This window comes from Neophocaena asiaeorientalis, unplaced genomic scaffold (genome assembly GCF_003031525.2).
Source record: "Neophocaena asiaeorientalis asiaeorientalis breed wild unplaced genomic scaffold, Neophocaena_asiaeorientalis_V1.1 scaffold137, whole genome shotgun sequence".
Lineage (NCBI taxonomy): Eukaryota > Metazoa > Chordata > Mammalia > Artiodactyla > Phocoenidae > Neophocaena > Neophocaena asiaeorientalis.
The window spans coordinates 2428360-2443398 of NW_020171804.1; the positions used below are offsets into that span (position 1 = coordinate 2428360).

Below are 15039 nucleotides of genomic sequence, written 5' to 3' on the forward strand. Positions count from 1 at the left end.
CACAGCCCCTTGGGAGCCCTGATAAAGGGAAGGCTCCCCGCCCACCCTGACTCAGCAGGAGACAGGCTGCGTCTCCGGGCGCAGACTGCGGAGCAGTCGGAGCAGTCGGTCACTCCCGCCTCCTGCGGCCGGCCCCGCCTCGGACCACCTCCAGCTCGCCCCTCCAATCGGCTCACTCACTACTCAGCTAAACCAACTGACCCCATCAAAATGTCCCAATACCAGACGCCATGAGTCTACCAGCCGCGGGCTTCCCGGGAAAAGCGTCTGAGAAGAAAGAAAGACAAATGATGCCGTCACCTGCAACTACACCCAAAGCACTGAGTGAGCAGCCGGACTGCAGAGTCTTCACTGACATCCTGAGGGAAGAGATCGGGGGCAGGCACTGGGCTCGCGGCAGGGAGGCTGCTACAAAGGGCCACCAGGGACGATTTGGGTGACAGACGTGTTCTTTGTCTTAGCTGTGGTGGGAGCTGCAGGATAGGAAGTCAAACCCCTAGATGCGCAGTAAACAGAGTGAACTTTACTCTAGGTACGTATTGGGTTGGCCAAAAACTTTGTTCGGGTGTCTCCATGCTACAAAAAACCCAAACGAACTTCCTGGCCAACCCAACAAATTACACCTCGCTTTTTAAAAAGGTCATGAAATCAAGACAGAAATGAGGCTCACGGTGCAATGGGCCACCCCCCATGCACTGTGTCCGCCTGCCCCCTCCTCCCCCCATCTCCTTTTCTCTCTGCTCCCGCCCCCGCCGCCTTGAATTCCTCCACTTTCCCCCTCTCTTCCAGGACCTTCCTTCCTCCTCCTAGACTCCCTGAGATGGTGAGAGCTCTCTCCTCTCCGGGAGAGTTGTCAGGGTCCCTTCGTGCCCCCCTCGTGGCATAGAGCTTGTTTTAACGTTTTCACTGGAGTGCTCTATGTGCACCTCCTCAGTCCCCTTCTGGACTCTCTGGCATAATCCACCTGGGTGTGAATCCTGATTAAAACTCCTCCCCGCGGCTGTGTGACCTTGGGCCAGTTACTCAACCTCTCTGTGCTTCACTTCCCTTATTGGAGAAGTTGCCGGGCAACAGGTGTTGGATGAGGTCTGCCCCAGGATCACCATGGCGACTCGGTGAGACCAAACACAAAGGGAAAAGCACAGGTGGGCACTGGGTGAACACTGTCCCTGCCCATCCCCACACTTGTCCTGGTGATTCAGGGTTGCTGTCCGTGTTCCCTCCAGCCCAGAGCCTGGGGAATGATAAGAATGCCTCGTGCTGTCCCGTTAATGAGTATTCTTGACTCAGCCTGACTGACCTTACACTTCGGAATTATGTTGAAGAATTGCTTTTTAATAGAGACCTAAAGTAAAAGATGGAATTTTACAAAACCCACCTGAAGGTTCTATAACCCAAACTGCACAGCGCGGCCCTCCGGCCGGCCAAGCAGCCCACCCTCCAGCTCTCACCAGCTGTAAAACATTGTTCGAGCCACGCGATCTGCTTAGCTTCTCAGCTTCCTCTGGGACCAATAACCACGAGGACAAAAGCGGTAGCAGTAAGCTAGCTGAGTGACGCCGAGGGCCTCTGCATCGTCTCAGTGGGCTCACCACAAACTCGCCTCTGCTGAAGACGCGCGGTCGTGGGAACTGTGCCCCGTTCCACAGGGCTCAGAGGCAGGATGACAGCCACATGGGCGGATCTTCCAAAGCACACCCAGGGGCCTTCCTTACCTCTGCACATCTCGGGACCCTCACCCTGGTGGTCAGAGACCGTTTCTCCCAGACCTGCTGCAGCAGCTCTGACTGACCAGCTGTGGAACCAGCGACAAACGGCCCAGCTTTCGATTTTCAGAATGCGCCCTGGCACCGGCCCAGCCCTGCAAGATGTCGAGAAGCAGGCGAGCATCTCAGTGCCGGCTGGGCGGTGTGCAGGCAGAGGGGGCACCTGGGGTCCCAGTCTCTGAGGCCTGGCGAGCACTGCCACAGAGCAAAGCAGCTGGAAGGGGGATGGATGGGCCCAGGGCAGGAGGCTGGGCTGGGCGGGGTCAGTGACCCTCTACATCCTCTGGCCAGGTAGAGAGCTGCAGGTGGCTTTGGAAGTGTCCCAGGGACGCCTCTTCCCTCGGGGGCCTGTGGAGGCTGCAGAACCTTCACGATCAGGAGAGACACCCAGGCTAGGCCGGCGTCCCTCTCGGCGGAGTCCTTGTCATCTCACCAAGTCAATAAGACTCCCCTGTGTTTGTACTGAATTAGCTCCTATTCCAAAACTATCGAGAGCTAAGAAAGGATGGCCACGCTGGGGCCTCTGAGAATATTACCTTCAGGCTACAACAGCACAGACGGTGACTGATAGATATGTCACAGGTGAGGTGAAATGTGCCCCTTTCCCCTAAACAAAAGGCAGAAGATGGCGATGAGCTGCTAGGAACCCCAGGGGTGTGAGAGCCTGGCCCAAGCCCCTCCTCAGGCCGAGTTCCAGAAATAACTCCACAGGGCACGGAGCTTCTCTGGATATGCTATCCTCATACCTTGCGAGCAAACACCTGCCCGAACCCCCGAACCCAAAACTACCCCACTGAATGCCAGGCGGGGAGGTGGCACCTGGCCTGCCAGGGGCGCAGATGGAAACCGCTCCCTTTGGAGCCAAGTCGAGCTCTTGTGTAAATGTTTTCTAAAACCGAGGCAGGCTGTAAATTCTTGAAAAAAACAGTGAGAGCAGGAGGGGGCGCGTTCCAGCCAGAGAGGCACAGGGCTGTCCGGGAAGGGACGCGCCAATGTCGGGGCCCAGCACCTGGGAAGCTGGAGCCACACCGATTCCAAGCACTCCTGGCGGTCCCCTGGGCGAGGCCCGGAATGCTGCGATAAAGCAGCGTTGGGCTTCACAGTGGGGAGGCAGCAGGCGTGTCCCGGCCACAGTGACCATGCCCCAGACAACCCACACAGACACGATGCTGGCAGGACCACTCCTAAGGGGGCCCCTCTCCTGTCCAACCAACACCCCAGCTCGGGCCATCCTGTCGAGGGCGCGTATCTTGGCAGCCGATTCCCTTCCAGGCACTCCAGTGAAAACAGGAGGTCCTGCGGCCCCACTCAGGGGCCACCTGGGTCAGCCAGCCGCAGAGCCGGCCACGAGCTTCTGCACATAAACCCCACTCCAAGCCATCACTGAATCTCCAAGGGCAGAAGCAGCTAAGACTCCTCTAAACTGCAAACGAACAGTTTTCCCGGAGGCCTCCCTGGCTTCTCCTCTTGCCAGGTTAAAACTGCTGTTCAGCTCGTTCCTCACCAACGAACACCCTCTCCTCTCCCGGGAGTGCCATCCTATCCCTCTGGTACTTTTTCTGGCTGGCAACTCTCTGGTCTCAACTGAGGGTCTCTGCAGCCTAGCAGAAGCCGTGCACACGCGCGCACACATGCACACACATGCTCCCTGCTCACCTTCCTTCCAGACAGCCCTGCAGCTTGTTCAGCCCACATCTGTTGGGCCCTGAAGTAAGCCTTCAACCCCAGAACGCAGCATTCCGGGATGGGGGCATGTGTCCCCCGCAAGGACCCAGCCTCCCTCTCTAGGTAGTGGAAGGTGGAAGATCTTGTTAGCTAAGAAAAGGACTTTGGTTCCACCCAAAAAGGCCAGTGCGATGTAAACACGAGGGCGGGGTTTCCTGCAATCAGGTTTAGTGAAATTTGAACCCTGGAGGCTCAGGAGGCGGGGAAAAGGCTTCTATTCGAGAGCCACCCAGCGGGACCAGTGCTCCCTTCCAAGCCTCCCGGGCTGACAAGCTGACATGCGGAGCCAGCACCAAGCTGCCTGGGTTTACAAACCACAGTTTCAGCATCGTCTGCTTTCTTCGGCGTATCTGCCAGGAAGCCTTTGCCTTTACACCCTCCGTCTCCTGGGGCTGTGTCTCTCTTTCAAGCTCGATGTGGCCAAGTTCACTGTCAGTGTTAACTGCACACGGCCTATCTTTCGGGGATTCCTTGCACACCCAGACCTCCACGTGCTGCCCAGCAGCACCTCTGCACCTCAGGCCTCTTTATGTGTAACTTAGGTGGGCTTCAGCGAACGGTTTCCCCCTGTGCTTTGATCGCATGCTGGTCACAGCACAGCTACACGTTCCGGGTCTTAAATGAACCTAAGACACCAGAGCAAACAAGCAAAGCCGTTCTGATGCCTCCAGGATCCCACAGCACAACCGGAACCTTCACAAACGTCACCACCCAATCAGCCTGAGGGGGCGGAGGCGGGACAGAGCCAGCAGGTCCCAGACACAGATTTCTCCAACAAACCCCCCAAACGGCCACCAAGGCACAGGTTACACTCGTGCTCAGGAGAAAGCATCTCTCTTACTGCGGAACACAATGCACCGCTTGTGCAAGAAGGTCTATTCAGTTTGGCGTTCGGCAAAGGGTCCTGACCAAGCCCCGTTCCTGTCGAGGGAACTGACGTCATTGTGCCCACTCTGCAAATAACACTGTCACTGCAATAAAGGAAGTGACTAACTGATCACACAATGCTTTGCGTCAAAGAATTCACATCAAAAGAAAAGACGTTAGAAACGGAAATCTGAAAGATCTGGTTTGAGGACTGAGACAAATGGGGCCTGGCCGCGTTGTAGCCAAGGTCATGTCCAGAGGGGGTGGAGGTCCTAGCCTTCTACAGGAGACAGTCTTCAAATCAGACCTCTGCATCCCAAAGCTGACAACCGTGTGAAAAAAACACAGAATAAGGTGCCGACAATGAGGAAGAGACAGAAACAGCTGTACCCCGGCCAGTGGTCTCTTTTCTCCATTTCTAACAGAACGAAGCTGTGTGACTAGCTGTGTGTCAAAAGAAGCCTGGCCTTTCGTGTGGCTCATTTTCTACTGCGTGGGGCGCAGGGTGGGTTCTCCTCATGTTGACGGCAGCTTCACAAATGAACCACGACAGCCTCCATGAATGCATGGCAACTGGCACCAGTGTGACCTTCAGATCTTGGCAGTTGTGCTGCTACTTGCGCCCCAAACACCGTCATGTCTCCTCTGCTCCCACCTGTGGGTTTCCATCACACAGAGCCCATTCAGGCTGTTAGTGTCAACCTCTCCTGAAACAACATGGCCTTGTGACACTCTGCTGATGTGTGGCCAAAAGGGAGCCCTGCGGCTCAGTGTTTTTGAAAGGCCTCAAACCTTTCAAAGCTACAGAGGTGGAATTTTGTGCATGGGGTTACCTAACAGATACCGAAAAAGACTTGGTGGGTTCCCGAATGTTCCTGGGAGGAGTCGGCAAAGTGGGACAGGAGACCCACAGAACGTTCAGTGTGATTCCTGGTGTAAGACCCATAAAGACAGAAGAAATATCCAGAAAAGGAAAACCAACTGGGACTCAAAGAAGTGGAAATTTCACAAAGTAGTAGGAAACATCGGCAGTATAAGAACAGCCCAAGGTCAAAACACGTATAAGAAGGTTCATAGCAGCGTTAATCACAATAGCCAAAAGGTGGAAATAACCCTAATTTCCACCTGCTGATGAATGAATCAACACAATGAGGTCTAGCCACACTTCGGAACGTTATTCGGCCATAAAAAAGGAGTGAAGTACCGAAACAAAATGAATGAACCCTCAAGTCATCAGGCAAAGTGAAAGACACCTGTCACAAAAAGCCACACGCTGCACGGTTCCGCTTGTGTGAAATGTCCAGACGAGGGAAATTCGTAGAGAAGGAAGACGAGGTCACCTGGGGCTGGAAGAGAAGGACTGGGGAGTGACTGCCAGTGGGCACGGGGTTTCATTTGGGGCTGACAGAAATGTTCTGGAATTAGAAAGTGGTGACAGTTGCCTGGCCAGACCCGGCCCCAGGCCCCAGAGGGACAGCTGCCCACCACGAGGCCGGGAGAGGTACCTCTGCCCCCGCCCCACTCCTTCCAAAACTCCTTTCCCTCTGGAAGCCCATGCTTTCCCTCCAGCCCCTCCTGAAGTACCTGCTTGGACTCCTAGAGCTACAGGGCATAGAGTCCGACCCCAGGAACACCCTCATTGCCACCATCAATACCATCGCCAAGAGAGCATCCCAATAAATGGCAGAGACCCATTTATTTAAAAGGAATCGGCACGTGATAACTGTCTCTACAGAGGCAAAATAAAGGATTTTCCCAGCTGCCCCTTCTTACAAAACACCTCCCTTTTCCCTTAATGCGTGGGGAACTTTTCCCTCTTGAGGACCCCTGGGTCCGCTCCAATTTGCAGCCCTTTCCAAAGGGAGCGTGTGATAAAGTCACATCCGTGGGATCTGAAAGCCCATCCCCTCCATTCGGTAAGTCTGAAGAGATGGGAGGCAGGGTGACACTGCAACCACATCAGGCACGAGATGGAAGGAGGGGATGCGTGCACGTGCTGGGAGGAGGACGCTCACGAGCAGCTCAGCCCCTTTCCCTCTCAGGCTTTTCTTCTGCTGGTCAAACACTTCAAGTCTGGAGTCATTCCCGTATTGGTGACATTGCCAAAATGCCTGAGCCCTGCCTTGGCAGAAATGCACCTGCAGGCTCTGCAGGGAAGGCTGCAATCCTGCCCGTTACTGGGGAAGTTCTCCCCACGGAGGACACAGAAGGAAATTCACCGGATCGGATCTGAGCTTAACTCACCCAACCAACGTGCCACTGTCCAGGCCGGGAGGGAAGCGGCCGGAAGGGACTCGACTGAGATGCGATCTGGTAAAAGTGGGTCTGCAAGAGCTTTTAAACAAGGGGACAGGAAAGAAACCCCTCCCCACGCCACATGTACACACGCTCTGAGTTCACTCTCATGTACAAGTTGTGTGGCTTGGGGTTTTAGGGAAACCAGGGGGTCGGGCCCACTTCTAGTTTCATCTCTCAGAGAACCCACCAGCCGCTGGTCCCCAAGGCAGGGCGCCAGTGACAGAGTGCTCCGGAGACGGGATGCAGGGCACGGGCGGGGATCCCCGGGTGCCTGCTGCTACAGCAGGTGCAGCATCGAAGGGCAGGAGCGATGCCGATGCTAGTCATAAAGGGCAGGAGGAAAAAGCGAGAGCGGGATAAACATGCACTTGGCTGGAGTCTAGGGATGTACTGGAGCTGCGGGCAGGTCAACAGCCACCTGGCTTTCAGAACCCTGCCCCAGAGCACAGGACACGCTCGCTCCTGCGGTGGGTCCCACAGGGATGGGGGCAAGTTGGGGGCCAAGGACCCCGGTGAAATCAAGCCAACTCTCAGTGCCTCTGTTCACGGTCTGTCCTGGGGTAATGCTACTTAATGCTTCCAGCCATCTCTGGGAGACTGACACGGGCTAATTCATGCAAACTCGTCCAGGACAACATGAATTCTGAGTCGATTTCTCTGACACCACTTGGGCTAGAAAAGCAATGGATTCTGAGGTGGCAGCTCAGGGCCGGTCATGACTCATTAACAGCTTCTGACATCGCACTTAACTCTTCTGACAGGATCCAGTCCATTTCAAAAAGCTAACACCCAAAGGACTTTGTGGTTCTTAGCACAGATGGTGAGACTCTTGTATTTCAGATAAGATGAAGCCACGGCCCTCCATCCCAACCGCTGCCTGAAATCCCTTATCAGGGGAGGATTAGCTCTGGGTCAGGAGTTCTCACCTGGAAGGGGACCTGGCAAGGCCAGGGGGTCAGAGGCTGTAAATCAAGAGAGCACAAGGAGGGTGCTTGCTGAGGTCTGAGCGAGAGGCCCACCTCATCCATCTAAACGCAAATGCCGTCAGCATTTGACACAGCGTGGGCTGGGTTAACGCCGTTACTCTGCTCGGAACCGTCAAAGCAAGCCATGCTTGCAAAAGCCTGGCTGGGCGCAGGATCTAAGCAAATTCTTCTCAGTCTGGATACAGAGAGTGGAGGCATGCAGTGAGTGGTGGCCGCGGCCAGACACTGATGACGCATACACACACGAGTGCACACACACATACACACATGTACACTGACGAGGCAGCCCCTAAGTTCGGGAAGCTCAGCCAACAGCGTTCCCATTCTGCCAGCGGGGAGCCTGGCCTTGGACAGAGAACAGATCCAGGACCTAAGGTCTGATCCCCCAGATTCCAGTGGACCCTCCTTCTGCTAAGTCGCCAGAGCTTGCTTTGCTTTCCCAAATCTCAACACCCAACCACAACTTCTGGGAAGAAATGCTTTCAAATCCATGTTCAAAATGGCAACACCTAAATGTCACAAATGGACCTGGCACTTCTAACTCTGCACACACCCGTGGCCAGCCGTTTCCTGACCCAACCTGTCAGCAGGCCACTGCCGCAGGCTCTGCGGACCGTCCTGCCCGGGAGAGTGAGAGGACTGCGTCTTACTGTGAAGGTGGTGAGAAATCTAAGTCTCCCTCTCCTGCAACCAGCCCCCATGAAGCTCTGGGACAACTGTGGTCACCTGGGAGGCTGAGTCTGAACTACAGGATGTTTATAAGGTAGCAACTTGAAGTAGCAGAACCAAAACCTGGAGGACGGTGGCCCCCGTCTATGCAACCTGGGATCCACGAGTTTTACCGGTGGCCAGAAACTCATTCATTGGTTAAAGCCAGGAACAGAGGAAAGGGGGGCACAGCAAGGCTTCATGCCCAACCGTGGGTTGTTCTGGAAGCTTCCCTGCCCCAATCCCTGAGTTGAATCTGGCAGAGAGCCTTAGTCATCTACCTCCTAAATAGGAAACCGCCTACTGCCCACCCAGAGCCACACCCAAGTCCAGGGCCTCCAGAAGCCTCTTCACTGCTGCCCTCCTGTCCGGGCCCTGACACCGCCCTTCACCCAGCGCCTGCCGCCTCCTGCAGCACGCCTGCAATGAGGCAGGTAAACGCCGGGCTCCCCCATGCCCCCCTGCCTACAAGAGCCATCTTCTTCCTGCATCTCCCTCGAATACACAGGCTGAGTAGCTGCTTCTCTTCCACACTTCCCTAATTCCCGGTACCTCGTCCTCCCATGGTACATGGGGCATCTTATGGCCACTGCTGAGGTAGACAGAGAGATAGGTACACATCCACACACTTGCGCACACATACACATCCACACATGTACACGTAAACACACACACATACACACAAACACACATACACACCATGTATATTAAACACACACATACACATATATATGCACACGCATACATATATACATACACACACACACATACACATATATATGCACACGCATACATATATACATACACACACACACATACACATATATATGCACACGCATACATATATACATACACACACACACATACACATATATATGCACACGCATACATATATACATACACACACACACATACACACAAACACACATACACACCATGTATATTAAACACACACATACACATATATATGCACACGCATACATATATACATACACACACACACACATACATACACAAATACACACATAGGTATGTCTTCCCCATGAGGTCCGCTTACTTTCTCTCCCTGAGCTCATCACAGCACCAGAAACACGGCAGCCCCTAAGGAAATATGAGACGCGTGAAAAAGGGCAAATGTATGTAGAATAGAAAAGAGCTCCCAGAGCGGGGGTTATCTCTAGGATGATCTAATTAAAATAGGCCATTTCAGACAAGGACGTGCCTCGTCGAGCAAGACAGAAAGAGCAGGAGAGCAGCCCCGGAGCCGCAGCCCTCGTGGGAGACAGGGGCGGGGCTGTACGCACTTGCTTTGCTGGGATCCTGCGTCACTCCCGGCCTCCAGCGGGGGCTCGACACTGCCTCTGGGCGTGGCACCCCGAGCCCAGGGACCCGTGCGGTGCGGTGGGCACCCCCCCAGCCGTCACAGCCTGCTGGCGCGACGCGCTCTGTGCCACAAGAAGTCGTAGCAGCAGCGACGTTCATCATTGAGCAGCGTCAGCACCAAGACGAGAGACGGGAACAGAAAGGTTTTCTGGGTGGAACAGAAAAGTCACCAGAGCCGAGAGCAAGGCCCCACTTGGTGTCGCCGTGCCGTGCTGCCACCTGGCCGTGCAGGGAAAGATAGACACGTGCTTGTCCCACGTCTCAGGGTGCCACACACCCTCGCCGACCTCATGGTAGACCAGGGTCTCCATCAGTCTCTGGGCTTCAGAGGAAGTGATAACACTGCTTATAGGACCCCGTCACCTGAAGGGTGTGCTCAGTGCCTCCTGCTGACCATTTCACTGCATCCTCTCAGCAGCTCTGGAGCTACACTAGTCCCACCGTGCAGAGGAGGAGAGGACACAGTAACTTGTCCAAGGCCACGCAGCACAGGCAGAGGCAGGAAAACAAACCCAGGCAGCTGGGGCAGAGCTGTGACTCTCAGACCGCCCTGGGACAGGCCGGTTGTGGTCCCTGGGCGCAGAGGACTTAGCCCCGCGGGAGGGACAAAAGGAACAGAAACAGTAAGTACAGCCAATCCCCATCATTCATGATTCCATACCTGAAAATTCACCTGCTCACTAAGAATTCCGTACTTGTAACCCTCAAAGCAATACACACAGCATTTTCGTGGTCACTCACTGACATGCACAGAGTGGTAGAAGTTTCCAGGGTCCCACACACAGGCTCGTAGCTGTGGTGGAACAAAGGGACCCCTGCCTTCTCCTTTCAGCTCTCACACCATAAAGTGGCCTTCTCCAGGCCTATTTCATGCCACACTCTTTGCACTTCGTTGGTGCTTTTTCTATTTACGGTGGCCCCCCAGCAAAGTGCTGAAGCGCTGTTCCACAGAGCTGGAGGCCATGAGGTGTCTTATGGAGGAAACGTGGGTGTAGATCAGCTCTGCTCAGGCATGAGTTACAGGGCTGCCAGCCAGGAGTTCAATGTTAATGAACCACCAATATAGAGTCGGTAAGGTGTCTTTAGACAAAACAGCGCTCGCTGCCCTGTCCTGTCACCCGACGCAAGTGGGGATGCCCAACGCAGCTCAACTCCATTTCCTGGGCCCCGAGCAGAGGGCTCACCGTGCAGCCGGGGCCCCGAGGGCAGTGCCCAGAGATGGTCAAGCCCACTGGGGTAGACAGTCACATATGTCCAGAAGCTCACCACCCAGTGCCCTAGAAATATATCTTTTCTCTTCAAACTGCCTAGAGGGGATTATGCTGTCTGCAGGCCTCACGCTGGCCCAGGGACCAGCAGGTTTTCAGCTGGAAGGATGAGGTTTGCACCAAATAGCATTGGGGTCAAATAGGCCCAGACTTGAGTCCCGTTTCCACGGTCTCTGTCCTGCGTGATCTCGAACACACGACAACTCACTCAGCTTCACCCGTGATCACCAAGAGTACACAACCCCGAATGGCTACCAGGACCCCACAGCAATGTCTAGCTTTTGATTTCTCTTGGGAACTGCCCCCTTTATCTCTAAAATGGATCACAGGTTCTGATGTGGATAAAATAAAGTGGCATAGGAGAGGCTCCGGCAGGCTGCCCTGCTGTCTGCCCTCACCCCTCCCAACTCCTCTCTCCTTGAAATAGCGCCCCACGAAATTCTGATGGGGCGGCGGGACCCCCATCGCCCCGCCAGAGCCACAGTGCCGGGAGCAGAGGAGTCACTCTCCACAATGAAGACAGGACACTTGGAATCACTTGTCCACATCCTCACTCAGACATAACAGGTGGGTCAAGGTCCCTGACAGAAGGCCACTGTGGAGGGTCCATTCCAGGACAGCAGGGATTTCCAAAGATAAATATAGCTTATGTAATGCTTCTGTGTGCGTGTGTTTTTTGGGGTTTTTTTTTTTTTTCAATCAGTAGGGACTAGGGATGGAAGTGCAGATAGAAGAGAGGGCTACAGCATTAATTTTCTAGCCAAAAGACACGGTTCCATAGGCTACCAAACCCTGGAGAGAGTTTTGCCCTGATGGAAGCATGGCTGAGACCCTGTTTCCTGCTGGCCAAGGCCCCCACCTTTGCAGGTCTGGGGGCCCAGTTGCGTCCTCCTCCAAGGACCCAAGCAAGGGGCTGCAGCTCCAGGTGAGAGCTAAGGGCATCGGGAATGAGTTCACCGATGCAGGTCAGCCTCACCGAGGAGCCCTGGAGAGTTGGGGGAAGGGAGGGAACTTCAGGAAGGGTAATGTTTCCATGTGAGGGAAGCTGTGTATGCTTTCTGGAAGGTGGCTATGCAAGGGTCTGCAGGGCCTTGGCAGCTACAGATAGAAAAGAGGGCTACAGCATCATTTTCTAGCCAAAAGACACGGTTCCATAGGCTACCAAACCCTGGAGAGAGTTTTGCCCTGATGGAAGCATGGCTGAGACCCTGTTTCCTGCTGGCCAAGGCCCCCACCTTTGCAGGTCTGGGGGCCCAGTTGCGTCCTCCTCCAAGGACCCAAGCAAGGGGCTGCAGCTCCAGGTGAGAGCTAAGGGCATCGGGAATGAGTTCACCGATGCAGGTCAGCCTCACCGAGGAGCCCTGGAGAGTTGGGGGAAGGGAGGGAACTTCAGGAAGGGTAATGTTTCCATGTGAGGGAAGCTGTGTATGCTTTCTGGAAGGTGGCTATGCAAGGGTCTGCAGGGCCTTGGCAGCTGGGGCCACAGAGGCAGCACTTAACAACCATGAGAACTCAGAACGCCACATGAGTTCCACCGAGATCTAGTGCAATTGAGGAGGGGCCAGATCGGGGTAGGGGATTAAGAGGTACAAACTATTACGTATATAATAAATAAGCTACAGGATATATTGTACAGCACAGGGAATATAGCCAATACTCTATAATAACTAGAAATGGAGTATAACCTTTCAAAATTGTAAATCACTATGTTGTACACCTGTAACTTATATAATATTGTACATCAAGTATACCTCAATTTTGGCTTCCCTGGTGGCGCAGTGGTTGAGAGTCCGCCTGCCGATGCAGGGGACGCGGGTTCGTGCCCCGGTCCAGGAGGATCCCACATGCCGCGGAGCGGCTGGGCCCGTGAGCCATGGCCGCTGAGCCTGCGCGTCCGGAGCCTGTGCTCCGCAACGGGAGAGGCCACAGCAGTGAGAGGCCCGCGTACCGCAAAAAAAAAAAAAAAAATAGTATACCTCAATTTTGAAAAAAAGTAGATTCGAGAGGTCTAAGAGAAAAAATCAAGAGCTCCTGGGAAGCCCTCTGATGGAATGCAGTGTGGTGGGCGTGCCAGGCACTGCAACAGTGCTTAGAGGTACGTGCACACGCTTGACAGGGGCTCCAAGGGAGCAGTCAGGTGATGAAACCACACAGGGGCCACCCCAGCTGTGAAACACAGCCGGCATTTAGAAACCGCGCCTGAAGTACAACAGTGACGTGGGCTTCACCTCTAGACAGCAGGAGGGTCTGCAGCGCAAAAATACTGACACGAGCCCAGACACCCCCGGTGGACAAGTAGAGGAGCCTCACGCCCCCTGGCGTGGACCGCAGACATCCCCGGCCGCCGGTCCCCGCGAGCCCAGAGATGCACAAAGACGGGCACTGGCGGAGTTACCTCCACAAGACTTGCTTTTAGCTATTTAATGTCTGGATGAAAGTAACTGGACAAAAATGTTTTGATTTTCTCTCCCAAATCAGGTCTGTTCTCAATTGGTGGTTGAAAAAGACGAAAGGCCAGTGTTCTCAAGTGCCTAGAAGAAGACTGATCCCTCTTCTTTGAAATCAGCCTCCTGGGGCTTCTTTCTATAAACCTGTTCATTCCTTTTTTCCTTCATGATACTTGTGACCCAAACTGCATATCCCGTGACAAAGAGAGAATATGTTTGAGAGAGACAGACTCACAAAAACAGAGATTAAATGATGCAGCCATACAACCAGGACACCAGTGTAATGAGCAAACAGAAATAAAACCAAGCCTGATTCCCACGAGTACCCTCAGACTCACAACGGCAGGGGTCCTGGACGGCAGGGTTCCCAGCCTCCAAGCAGACTGCAAGGAGATTTCTGATCTAAACGTGAACAGGCTGCTTTTTCTGGGCCCTATTCTCTGGTAACTAACACAAGGTAACCAGACTCACCTTCACCGTCTGCACTCAGGTTCTCATACGAGTCCCAGCGGATCAGCGGGTCTGCCGTGTTGAAGTCCACAATCACCCCGTGGTCGTTTTGCAAATGCTCACACCCTGCAGGGCGGTGGGACGGGGGCAAGTTAGTTAGAGAGAAGCCGGTGCCTCTGGGCATCTGCCAGCGATGAGGAAGAGAAGCCACCGCATCTGGGTGTCCAAGCCCAGCCCCGTCCCACACGCCCTCCAGTAATCGGAGCTGCTGCGCACTGTTTGGGATGAACTGAACAACAGTGAACACCACTTGGCAGAAAGGAAAGATGAACATCGGTCCTCCACCCCACCGGGTACGGGGCTCTGGGTGCTGTCTCTGCTCTAAGGGATCACCCGGATGGCTTGGCAGGTCAAGGACCCAGAGGCACCCAGAGGATCGGCCTCAGGGCAGGTGGACGGGAGGGGCAGGTTTGGGCCCTCCCTCGAGGCTCCCTGATCATTCTGAGGATGCCAGGAGGGTTCTTACCCCACAGCCTTGCATTTAATAGTTCACGCCTAAATCTATGGCACCGGGGACAGAAGTAGGGTGCTTCTTTTCCACAGCTATTAAAAACTGAATTAAGGGGCTTCCCTGGTGGCGCAGTGGTTGAGAGTCCGCCTGCCGATGCAGGGAACGTGGGTTCTCGCCCCGGTCCGGGAAGATCCCACATGCCGCGGAGCGGCTGGGCCCGTGAGCCATGGCCACTGGGCCTGCGCGTCCGGAGCCTGTGCTCCGCAATGGGAGAGGCCCAGGTACAGAAAAAAAAAAAAAAAAACTGAATTAAAACTTTCACGAGTATGGATCTTGGTGATGGAAATGAACCATTTGCCTCCACGATAAAGGGACTGATTTCTCTTTAAATGTATTCTTAGAAGAAAGGAGAGAGTCTGTTTTGCTCATAAATATTTGCAGTCTACTATATTTCTAATCCTCTTTAAAAACATGTAACTGTTTGTTGAGGGAGAAGTAAACAGGGCAACAAGACACAGCCCCAGTCCTAAGGTTGGGCCCTTCCTTGGGTGAGTCACACCATCTCTGAGGTCTTATTGACCCACCTGGGCCCTACTGTCTCTAAGGCAATGCCCTCCCTCTGTCTAATAT

General features: G+C 54.3%; 1 protein-coding gene across 2 annotated transcripts in view; it reads right to left on the reverse strand.

The window, feature by feature from the left end:
- TNS3 (tensin 3) overlaps window positions 1-15039 on the reverse strand; it is a 192997-nt gene that overhangs the window by 81846 nt on the left and 96112 nt on the right. For both annotated transcript variants that reach the window (XM_024744006.1, XM_024744072.1), the window contains one exon: window positions 13920-14024. In XM_024744006.1, coding sequence (XP_024599774.1) covers window positions 13920-14024 — 105 coding nt within the window. The remainder of the gene's footprint in view (window positions 1-13919; window positions 14025-15039) is intronic.